Here is an 11,914-nt window from a genome sequence, read left to right as displayed (position 1 = left end):
CCCAGCCTTCCCGGGACCCCCGCGCCCCCGCCGCCATTGCTTAGCCGGGAGGGGCGCCCATTCGGGGCTCCGGACGAGCGCCTGCCCATCACCGGGGCCCGCCTCGCCCTCCCCGGGCCTCCCTGCGCGCGAGAGGCCCTGGAGGCCGAGAAGGCGCAGGGCTACTAACACTGGGCTACTTCGCAGACCGGGCACCGCAGCGCCACGAGCGGCCCGGCCCGACGCCCGCTTTCCCACGTCGCCCGGGCACCCAGAACTATTCGCCCACAAAGCCGAGCGACGCGCCAGGGGCGGAGCTTGGGCGTCAGATACCGCGAGAAGTAGTGCCCCGGAGCGGCTCTGCCCGGCGCAGGCGCACTGCAGCTCCCGCCCTCCCCCAGCGCCGCGGAGGCGGCTCCCCCGCTGCGGGAGGCGGGGCCGAACCGCCAGAACAAAACTCGCGAGATCTGAGCACTTGGCCGGTCTTCCTGTCAGGTACCGGAAGTGCGGTGCGGGGCGCGTCTTCGGCGCCTGCAGCTGCGCGGCGGGGCCCGGGTTCCGGCCGCGGTTCTCGGCCGCCCTACTTGGCCTCGGCTGCCCGGGACCGTAGAGATGGGGGACCCCAAGGAGGCCGGAGCCGAGGCTCCGCCGCTCGGGGCCGCTGCCCGAGGGGGACTCACGCTCCTGCCCCAGGGAGAGTCCGAGGAGCCGGCTGCCCAGGTGAGTCCGCGGCGGGGCGCCGAGTCGTGGTTCCCGCCGCTCTGCCGCTCCGGCACGGCTCCCCGAAGCCGGCGTGCCCGTCCGTGTGCGTGTCCGCGGGCAGCCGGGCGTGAGCCTGCCGGCCCCCGCGCGCCTGACAGCCGACGGGCGAGGTGGACGCGCTGTGCGCGCTCGCGCGGGGCGCAGCCGGTTCTCCGGGGGCGCAGGGCGCGCGTGGGAGGGGTCGCGGCCGTGTCCCGCAGGCGGCCCCGCGCGGGGTGCGGGGTGCAGGGTCCTGCCCCGGCGGCCCACTGGCGCTGCGTGGGCGTGCGCCCGGCCTGCTCGCGGGGCATCCCCGCGGCCCCGCAGGCGGCGTGTTTTTCCTCGCAGTCACGTGAGGAGCGGGGCGCGGGGCGGAGGTCGCTCGGTTTTCCGGCTGTAAAGGCGGGTTTTCGTCCCCAGGGCTCGGCCCTGCTGCTCGGCGGCGGCGAGGTGAAGAGCCGGGCCGTGGTCAAGTACTCCTCGGCGCCGCCGCGCACGGCCTTCGCCCGCCTGGAGGAGAAGACGGACCTGAAGCTCCCCCCGGCCAACTGGCTGCGGGAGAGCGCCACGCTGGGGCCCGCGGGCACCACCGTGCTGGGCAGCAGCAGGAAGAGCAAGCCGTTCTCCAGGTGCGTGCGCCGGGGCACCTCTCAGCGCGCGGGCGTGCCCGCCTTAGGGTCTGCAGAGCGGTGCGCCTTCGGGAAGCGTGCGGCGGGCCCGCGGGGGGCACTGCCCACCCCCCACCACCATGGGCCGTGTTAGGGTCTGCAGAGCGGTGCGCCTTCGGGAAGCGTGCGGCGGGCCCGGGCGGGGCACTGCCCTCTCCCCCCACCCCCCACCCCCCCACCATGGGCCGTGTTAGGGTCTGCAGAGCGGTGCGCCTTCGGGAAGCGTGCGGCGGGCCCGGGCGGGGCACTGCCCTCTCCCCCACCCCCCATCCCCCGCCCCCGCCCCCCACCACGGGCCGTGTTAGGGTCCGCAGAGCGGCACGCGCCGGGTAGCACAGACGTGCGCCTTCTGGAAGTGTGCGGCGGGCCCGGGTGGGGCACTGCCCTCTCCCCCCACCCACCGTGGGCCGTGTTAGGGTCTGCAGAGCGGCACGTACGGTGTAACCCACAGACGTGCGCCTTCTGGAAGTGTGCGGCGGGCCCGGGTGGGGCACTGCCCTCTCCCCCCACCCACCGTGGGCCGTGTTAGGGTCTGCAGAGCGGCACGTACGGTGTAACCCACAGACGTGCGCCTTCTGGAAGTGTGCGGCGGGCCCGGGCGGGGCACTGCCCTCTCCCCCCACCCCCCACCCCCCACCACCATGGGCCGTGTTAGGGTCTGCAGAGTGGTGCGCCTTCTGGAAGTGTTCGGCCGGCCTGGGCGGGGTAGTGCCCTCCCCACCACCACCCCCCCACCCCACCCCACCCCCCGCCCCACCATGGGCCGTGTTAGGGTCTGCAGAGCGGCACGCGCCGGGTAGCGCAGACGTGCGCCTTCTGGAAGTGTGCGGCCGGCCCGGGCGGGGCACTGCCCCCCCCCATGGGCCCTGTTAGGGTCTGCAGAGAGGCACCCCCGGGGGGTGGCCCAGGCCCTACAGAGAACACCTGCCGCTGTCCCCATTCCCACACGGTTCTTCCCCCACTCTCATGTAACTTAGCTGAGCCAGGGCTGTGGGCGTTTTCCTTATGCCCGAGAGGTAGAAGTTATATTTGCAGTTTGTTGGTTTGTAGCATTATTTATGTTAGCAAAAGAATTGGAAATGACCCAACTGTCTGTCTTTAGAAGCACGGCTCGATTACGTAAACACAGGGGTGATGCGATCACGCTGACTGCGGACGTCCTGTGGGTGTTTTAGACGTGCGTTTCTCACAGCAGCCCTTTGGACAGGCACCTTCCTTAGTTTTGCACACGAGTGACAAGCCGAGAAAGAAAGCTTGCCCGGCAGGTCCTGAGAACAGGCTTTGAAGTGGGGCGGGGTGCGGCGCATCCCGTCTGACTGGAGGGCGGCGACGGCAGCAGCCGCTTCCCGGGCCTCGCGTGGGACCTCCCTGAGTCACATGCTGCTTCATTTTTTTCTTTTTCCTTGTGAAAGTGCATTTTTTATATGTATTTTTAAAAGAATTGTTTCATCACTAAGAACACCATCCCAGGAGCTGAGATACCAATAAATGTTTCTGTTTTTCCTGTCTTCTAGGAAGTAAAAAGAAAGGATAAAATAAAGAATAAATGGAATAAAAAAGGAATAAAACAGTGCATGATTTTCTTTGGAGGTGTTTTGGGTTTCATGAGGATAAAAATACTTGTTCCTTTAAACTGTAGATGTTCCCTTGTCCTGATCATTCCTGTGTTTTACCTGGTCTGAGACGCTGTCCGTTTTGAGACATGCCTGATTCCAGACACTGGAGCGCAGGCAGGGGTCCTAGGAGCGCAGTGTTCGTCCCCGCTGACTCGCGGCTTTCTCTCCGGCAGTTTCGGCATGGCGTACGACTTCATCGACTCGGTGGGGAACGACGTGGACGTCGTCTCCGACTCTGAAGTAAGTGCCGCCTGCTGGCTAACGTGGCCGGAGGGTTCGTCCTGCCGGACGTTTTAGGTTGTGCTGTGTTTTGCAGCCTTGAGGAATCAGTGTTAAAGTACAGTTGAGCTGTCTGGTTACGAGATGCCTTTCTGTTATTAAAGTGGCTTTCTGTAGAATACTTCTCTTCAGAGCGCAGGGAACCATCCCCAGAATACTGGCGTGGAATGGCGTTAGGACTGATGGTTCTGTTCCAGCAGCCCTGACTGAAGTGGGTCATGGGGTGATTCTGCATATGTTACAGTTGAACATTAGAAATGGTGTTTCCGCTAAAGTCTGTTGATCCTGGTGGTTGCTTTTATCTGATAGGTTAAAGCCTAGCTCAGCGTAGCACTGTCACCTGTGGTTGCGTAAAAATAAATGTTTCAGCCAGTGCTGCAGCTCACTAGGCTAATCCTCCGCCTGTGGTGCCGGCACCCCGGGTTCTAGTCCAGGTTGGGGCGCCGGTTCTGTCCTGGTTGCTCCTCTTCCAGTCCAGCTCTCTGCTGTGGCCAGAGGGTGCAGTGGAGGATGGCCCAAGTGCTTGGGCCCTGCATCTGCATGGGAGGCCAGGAGGAAGTGCCTGGCACTTGGCTTCGGATTGGCACAGCGCACCGGCTGTAGTAGCCATTGGGGGGTGAACCAACGGAAAAAGGAAGACCGACCGACCTCCCTCTCTCTCTCTCTCTCTCACTCACTCACTCACTGTCTAACTCTGCCTGTCAATAAATAAATAAATGTTTCACTGTCATTTTCCTTAATGCAATATGATTCATAAAGTGATTCTGATTTTGAAGGTCTGTCTGCCTTGTGTTTGTGTGCAGTTCTGTGTATAAAGCACAATTTGTTTAACCTTCAGGGAATAAGATTTATTATACTTTAAATGGAATGAAGTTAAAATTTGAAAGCTTCCACGTCACACTAAGAAGGTCTTTCTAAACTGTTTTTCTTCTTGATTTTCTTCAGAACATCAAAAAGCTGCTGAAGATTCCCTACAGCAAGTCGCACGTGAGCATGGCCGTGCACCGCATCGGGAGGACCCTGCTGCTGGACGAGCTGGACATTCAGGAGCTCTTCATGAGGTCATCGCAGGTAGTGACCTTGGGGCACTACTCTGGCTACTCAGGGTGACCAGAAGTAAAATTTTATTTCACAGAAAGGCAAAAGTGGACTTCAGTATTCCAAAAACAAAAAGTTGGGGCTGGCATTGTGGCCAGGCTGCTGCTTGGGACACCCGCGTCCCATCTCGAGTGCCAGTGGGGTTGGGCCGCCTCTGCTTCCGTGCAGCCTCCTGCTAACGCACACCTGGGAAGCAGCAGATGATGATGGTTCAAGTGCTTGGGTCCCCACCAGCCGCGTGGGAGACCTGGTGAGGTTCTTTGCTCCTGGCTTTGGTGTGGCCCAGCTCCAGCTGCTGCAGGCATTTGGGGAGTGAACTAGCAGGGAGTGAACTGGGGAGTGGAAGGTACCCCCCCCCCCCCATCTTTCTGTTTTTTAAATTAACTTTAAAGCAATGAAAACTTGTACTACAGATAAAGCTTTAATGAAGGAAAAATAGAGGAGAAAGAAGAGATTTTTTGAAAGACACAGTTACAGAGAGAGAGGGAGAGACAGAGGTTGAGGTCTTTCATCTGCTGATTTACTCCCCAAATGACCCCAACAGTCAGGAGTGGGCCAGGCTGAATCCAGGAACCTGGAACTCCAGCCGGGGCTCCCACGTGGGTGGCAGGGACCCAGGTACTTGGGACATCATCCGCTGCTTTCTCAGGCGCATTAACAGCTGGGTCAGAAATAGAGCAGCCAGGACTCGAACAGGCGCTCACATGGGATGCCGGTGTTCAGCTGGTGGCTTAACCCGCTGAGCCACAGCACCAGCCCGTCTGCTTTTCTTAAAGCCCAGCTCTTCCGACTCTGTGTTGGTGAACAACCATTCTACCCCCGTGTGCTGACCGCGGAGACTTTTGTGAAATATAACAATGTTTTAATTTCTCAAGGCTTACTCCATTTTGACAATAACTTTTTGCAGACTGATAACAAATAGAGTTCGTGGTTCTGCCAATCCATGGGCTGTTCTAAAGGATCTCCTGCAGTGTTTGATAGAGGGAAACAAGTCACAGTGAATTCAATTGACATTTAACGGAAGTGTTTTTCCCTGTGAAAGACCACAGTCCCGCGCAGTCTGTGTGTATGCACTGTGCACTGGACAAGGTCTTGAGACGTGGCAGTGCATGAATCACCCTGGCTCCTGAGCGTCTCCCAGTTTGGGTTAAAAGCACTCTGGGGCAAGTCTTTGGTGTGGTGGTTAAGATGCTGTTTGGGTTAAAAGCACTCTGGGGCAAGCATTTGGTGTGGTGGGTAAGATGCTGTTTGGGTTTCCCACATTCCCTATAAGAGCCTGGACTGAAGTCCTGGCCACACTCTTGAGTCCAGCTTCCTGCTACTGTTCACCGTGCGAGGCAGCCAGGATAGCTCAAGGGCTTGGGGCCCAGAGTGAGGTCCAGGCTCCTGCCTTAGCCTTCTCCAGCCTAGACTGGACAAGCCTAGACTGGGGAGTAAACTAGTGGATGGAAGATCTTTCTGTTTCTGTCTCCCTGCCTTTCAAATTAAAAAAAAAAATCAAACACACAGTAATTTTAATACATTGTGCAAAGCAGGGCTCACTCCAGGCACCAAAGAAAAATGTCAGGGAGAAGATGGGGTCACCTCTGCCAACCTGGCTTAGGGAGAGAAGGAAGATAGCGTTTCCTAAAGAAGTGGTGTGAACTGAGTCTAGGAAAGTGAGTGTTTGCTTATGAAACAGTATTCAAAAAGCATATTTCCTGCCAAGGAATAATAATGAGTGTTTTGCCGCATGTGTTCCGTTTTAACTCTCTCTTGTTCTTCAGACTGGTGACTGGACATGGCTGAAAGAGTTTTACCAGAGACTCATTGATCAGAAGTGGCAGAGGAAGAAAAAGAGTAAGGAGCACTGGTATCAGAAAGCCATTCTTTCCAAGTTCTTGTATTACAGGTACTGGGCCTCTTGTTTATTTCTGCCTCAAGGAGAGAAATTAACCCCCACCTAAAATTCAGTGGAAGCTTGGTCAAAGTGGTTTCACCACCGTGCTGTGGTTCACTTTTGTCTTGTGTTCCTTGTGAGTGCTTGGCTGTGGAATCTAGTTTTTACAAACCGATAATAACGAAGCCTTACAGATCTCAAACACGGAGGTTTCCTTTCTGCCTCGGCCAGCATCAATGGTGATGGAGCCGCACAGCCTGTGCCGTCCGCGGCGGAGCAGCAGGAGTCGCCCAGCGCGGATCAGACGAGTGGCTCCGGGGGCGCCTCGTGGCCTGCTCCCTTTGAGATGCCCTCTTCCGTCTCGGAAGACCCCAGCGCTTCCAGTCAGGTTGGTTAAGACTTCGGTGCTAACGCAGCCACTCGGGAGGCAAAGCCGCTTAGCTTGTTGTAGGAACAAGGCGTGACTAGAAGTAAAGACTCAGAATTTTACAAGAGCTATTGTGAATAGGCAGGTCATTCAGTATATTTTAAAATAGCTTACCGATGTGTTCATCTAAGCTGGTTTTTCCTTGAAGTCTTGAGTACTATGTAAGACTGTGACAGTGTATTTTTAACTTTACATATATGTAGTTTTTATCAGACGTTGAGATTCTTAGCTTTTTTAGTGATTTTAAGTACTGACCTTTCTTTAACTTTTAGTCAGATTGTTGGGTCCTAAAATATCCCTTAGCAATTTTCAGGATGAGTGAGATTTAGTGCACAGTTTAGTTGTAAGACTTAGGAAGAAAGAGAGAGAATGTGTTGTCTGTTTAATCTGTGGTTTTCTTGGTTTCTTCTTATTGTTCGTTTATTTTGTTCTTATTGTGTCCATCAAGGAATAATAGCTTCATAGATACAAACTATGGCATGTCTGTCTCCAGATAAACCCAGAGAAAATGAAAATAAGGTTTTTAGCATGGTAAATTACGTTTTCTCCTTACTGTGTGTTCCCACATGCTGAACACTGTTCATGCAGATTGTCTTCACAAATTATAGTTGCAGGAAGTAAAAACATTTAACTTGGTTTTAGTACACTTTAAAAATAGTTAACTTTTCCCATAAAACTACATAACTTTAAGTTTGTTTTGAGAGAGAAAACTAAGGGCAAGGAAGGAAGAAATCAGCCTGCAAGTCACACACAGCGGTCACCAAGAGGGCAGGGCTGTTAGGTGACTGAGAAGGCTGTGGTGGGTGCTGGTGCCAGCACCGTCCTGCGTCGTAATCAGCCGTTGTACTTCATCAGTTTTATGCAGTTTCTTCTATGTGATTATATTTCACAGGGATTTTTAGAATAATTCATCTAGTGTTCCCTGTCTTCAAAACCCTCACCTTACAAGAAAGGCCACAGAAGAGAAACACTACTCTCCTCTTACCCAGCCTTTCCTCCTCCAGCCTTGCCCTCTGTCCGTGCCTTGTTTAATTAAGAGTGTTGGAGACTGTAGTAAGCTTGCGTTAATGTCACTCATGCCAGGTGCCTTATCTGTGTGTCTGGTGATGTGTACCTTGTGTGGATGGGATCATGTTACACACAAGAAGCAGATGTTTTCCTGTGGTTATGCAGCTGCCACGTCCAAGCTCGGGTCTAACTTGATCTTTGTGGCTGCAGGGCCTGTCCTCTAGGTCCACGTACCCCACGGGTGCGGATGTAGGAGGGCCCGGAAACAGCCAGATGGTCTCTGCAACAGTAGAATCTTGTGACATTATACTGCCAAAATGCTAACATTTAGAGATTTATTTATATTTGCAAGCTATCACTTCACTAATTCTTAATTCCTCAAACTGAACATACTAGTTTGAGGCTTTGTTGAGCAGTAGTAGAGGTTAAATGTGGTAAAGCCTTAGACGCAAACCTTGATTGAGAACATTGTAACTAGAGCCCAGACTCCACTAAAGCAAGCAGCTGGTGCTGCAACTTTGGGAAGGGGTCGGAGGTTGAGTTCTTGTCTGAGGAAACAAATAATAAAATCAGGAAAATTGGAGTTTTCTGAGGACTCCTGAGGGAGAAAACAAGAGCCAGCGTAGGCTGTGTGCTCGTGTCACACACACTCTGGGCAGGGCCACCCTGGCGCCCTCCACACAGGTGAGAAGGAGCAGCACTTAATGCAGTAAGCAATACACATGCATGTCCATCTCGGGCCTGGGGCACTGACATTGCAGATGGGTTTCTTAATGGTGTCTGTCATAATGGTTGGGAAATTTAGTAGTAGACTGAGTTTACCTGTTGTCAAAGGTGTGCTCTCCAAAGTGTATTCCACAGGAGATGTTCATGACCCAGTGCTCTGAGATTAAGTTTGGGGAGCACTGGAGTGTGCAGACGTGGAGTAGATTTCTCTACTGCAGGACCACTCAGAGTTTTCTTCATGGCAGCAAATGCCATTATTCTCCAACAGCAAGTGTGGTAGGCAGCATTTTTCAAACCCGACTCTCAAATTTACCCTGAGTGTCACAGGAACTGGCTTTCTGTGAAGCGTGTATTAGGAAATGCCAGCTGGAGACTAAAGGTGAAGAATGTCTCAAACTGTGGCTGAGGTTTCCTAGGAATTGTTCAGTTCAGTAGAGATAAGGTAGGCTGAAAGACCCAAGAGTAATCAAATTCACCCAAAAAAAAAAAAAAAAAAAAAGCTTGGGATAATATTCAGTGTCTGTCGTTGGAGGAAGATCGCAGTGTGCTACCTTCTGTGGTAGCTGTGATAATTACAGCTGCTGAAGCGAGCCTCCCAGGAATGCGTGTTGGGGTTCGCATTAGCCTGACTGGGGTGAATTTCAGGGGTGTGCTTTCAATGTGTAGGTGGTATAAGACAGGTCAGTTTAAGAGCTGCTGGCAGCACAGTCACACCTTACCCTTGCGCTTTTCACAGGGAAGTGAGCCTCTTGAACCCTCATGCATGGTGGGTCATGTGGCCTCAGCACCCAAAGAACAAAACCTGACTACTTTGTTCAATGACGGGGAGAACAGTCAGGTACGCGCTCCGCGATGTCCCGAGTTGAGGCACCCAATCCCTGGTCTACTGCAGCACCTAAGAACCAGTCTGCAGGGAACGGGTCGGGAAGACGAACGCTCGATCCTAGGATGCTGTCTAAAGGTCCCTGTGATCTCACGGCTCTGGGGTTCACTCACTGTCTCCTTTGTCTCTTTTCTTTTTCTAGTGTTTCTGTGGATCATGGGGGGAATTTTGACTCTGGCTTATTCTAATATTTCCTGTTTTAAACCAAAGGGTCTTAAAAATGATTTTGTTCGGAATATTCTGTGGACATTTGAAGACATCCATATGTTGGTTGGTTCCAACATGCCAATATTTGGAGGGGGCAGATACCCGGCAGTCAGCTTACGTCTCAGGTAAGCTGCTGTCATCCCTCTTCCGTCGCCTTCTTCCCTTGTCGTGTGTTCTGATGGCTTTCCCTTGTCTGGACACTCTTGTCTTGTACGTTTGTTCCCCTCCTTCCATCCCCTACCAATTGAAATGGCCACTGTAAGGAGGGAGCTGCTGTCAGCAAATGCCAAAAGCTCTGTAATTCAGTCTTTGTCTACACCAGGGATGGGGAACTGTTTTTATGCCATGGGCTATTTGGATATTTATAATAGATATTCCTGGGCCATACAAAGTTATCAACTTGGGGCTAGCATTGTTGTGTAGTGGATAAAGCTGCGTCTGTGATGCCAGCATCCCTAAGGGTCACAGTGCCAGCCCCTGTTACTGAAAACTTATGGTTATCAGTCAGAAATACAAACAAAGCTTTTGAAAGGATGCTGGATACAGTACAGCCACTGAGCTGTACGTGTTTATCTCATTGGAAAAGCGTGTGTGGCATTTTCCATCTAGGGAGAGTAGATTAAAATACTTAGATGGGCAAGAAAGTCTGATTCATATCAGGACATCTTTATTAAACTGTTAACTCCAGACATGTATATTTTCAGGGATAATAACAAACCAATTAATGTGCTAACTGGAATTGACTATTGGTTGGACAACTTGATATGCAATGTGCCGGAGCTTGTGATGTGTTTTCATGTAAATGGAATTGTACAGGTAAGATACCCTGTGGTTTTTCTGATCTCCTAAACGCAGATTGTGGCAGAGTATTTCTGCCTTAAATACTAAAGTGTATTTTTGGCAAAGAAGATAGCTGTGAATAAACTGAATTTTCAGTGTTTTAAAGTTGGTAACATCAGAATTCTAGTTGTCACAGGAATATAATTTTACTTGTAATTTGTGGGTCAATCACATATACATATGTAAATACAAATATAAAAATGTACTAAAACCTACATTTGTAATCATAGAACTATAATTTTAATTCCAAAAACCTATGGCTGTTACCTGAGTGTCTGTATGGGGTGGGCCATGTTTCTTTATTACACAAATATGTACTCAGTACTGCATAGGCACAGTTTTAGGGGAGGCCACAGTGAAAATTAAGTAATAAGGTAGATAGTAAATTCTTCTTGAGCACATTACGTTTGGGAGGCAGCTTATCCCAGACGGTGTAGTGAGAAGTGGTGCTGTGCTGAGGAAGCAGAGCAGACAGGAGGTGAGAACGGAAAGTTCAGTTCCCACGGAAGTGTGGATAATCTGGAGGGCAGAGTCAAGACAGTGTGGGAGCAGGGGCATCTTAACTGGGTCTTGACTGGTAGTGAGCATCTAGAAAAATAGGAGCTGGGTTTTAACAGACCAGTGTAGGCAAAGAAGGGATTGGTAAGTCCAGTTAGGGAACACAGGATTCATGTCAAAGAAGAGTGGGAAATGTCAGGACCAAATAATGGCGAGCAGCTAAGGAGTTGGACTTGGTTCCATTGGTAGAAGAAAGGCTTTGTATCTGGGAGGCAAAATTTGTTGTGTTGGTTTGGTTTTTTTTTTTTAATATTTATTTATTTGAAACGTAGAGTTACAGAGAGAGACAGATTTTCCATCCTGTGGTTCACTTCCCAAATGATTACAGCGGAGCTGGGCCTGCAACATTTATTTGGTTGCTTTTTAATAAGCCAGATATTGCTTCCTCGGGTCACCGCTTAAACTGCCTTCCACTTACGTTACAGAAGTATGAAATGATAAAGACAGAAGAGATTCCCAATTTGGAAAATTCTAATTTTTCTACAAAAGTCATAAAAGACATCGCGCAGAATATTTTATCATTTCTGAAATCTAACTGTACCAAGGAAGGACACACTTACTGGCTCTTCAAAGGTAAGCCGACTCTCGGCGGGCGGCCGTCGACGTGAATGCCTGCTATAGAGTGAGCTTTGTTTTCCTTTGCAGCGAGCGGCAGTGATGTAGTGAAGCTCTATGATCTCACTACTCTGTGTGAAGAGACTGAGGACAAGTATCAAAACCCGTTCACAATGCCAGTGGCCATTCTCTTATACAAGTGAGTGCCTTGCGGAACACGAGGAGGAACCAGCTTTGTGTAAAATCATACAGCGCACAGCCTCATTAGCCGTGCCAGTCTTTTAAATCTGTTGTGCGTTTTCCTGGCCGCAGGGAGGGGATACACACACACACATACCAGATACTACCCAGCTTTGTTACTGAAGCATAGTGAAGACTTCTGTGGGGGGTGGAGGGACAAAGTACAAGGTTTAGTTGTTTCTTGTAGCCCTCATTCTGTTGGGAAGAAAG

The 11,914-nt window shown here is 51.6% G+C and overlaps 1 protein-coding gene across 10 annotated transcripts in view; it reads left to right on the top strand.

Moving 5' to 3' along the window:
- Positions 1-450: 450 nt before the first annotated feature.
- EDRF1 (erythroid differentiation regulatory factor 1) overlaps positions 451-11,914 on the top strand; it is a 36,909-nt gene continuing 25,445 nt past the window's right edge. For 7 of the 10 annotated variants that reach the window (XR_016221467.1, XR_016221466.1, XR_016221465.1 and 4 more), the window contains exons 1-11: positions 451-699; positions 1,141-1,349; positions 3,178-3,244; positions 4,229-4,354; positions 6,148-6,272; positions 6,492-6,648; positions 9,158-9,259; positions 9,515-9,636; positions 10,216-10,327; positions 11,335-11,482; positions 11,555-11,663. Coding sequence is in view for 5 of the 10 variants with exons in the window: in XM_051833493.3 (XP_051689453.3) it covers positions 592-699; positions 1,141-1,349; positions 3,178-3,244; positions 4,229-4,354; positions 6,148-6,272; positions 6,492-6,648; positions 9,158-9,259; positions 9,515-9,636; positions 10,216-10,327; positions 11,335-11,482; positions 11,555-11,663 (1,385 nt within the window). In the remaining 5 variants the exon portion in view is untranslated. The remainder of the gene's footprint in view (positions 700-1,140; positions 1,350-3,177; positions 3,245-4,228; positions 4,355-6,147; positions 6,273-6,491; positions 6,649-9,157; positions 9,260-9,514; positions 9,637-10,215; positions 10,328-11,334; positions 11,483-11,554; positions 11,664-11,914) is intronic. The other 3 variants (XM_051833496.3, XM_051833495.3, XM_089313832.1) reach the window with 2 other exon arrangements.

This window comes from Oryctolagus cuniculus, chromosome 15 (assembly GCF_051225735.1).
Source record: "Oryctolagus cuniculus isolate XC-2025 breed Fujian yellow rabbit chromosome 15, ASM5122573v1, whole genome shotgun sequence".
NCBI lineage: Eukaryota > Metazoa > Chordata > Mammalia > Lagomorpha > Leporidae > Oryctolagus > Oryctolagus cuniculus.
This window is presented reverse-complemented; position numbering and strand designations above follow the sequence as displayed.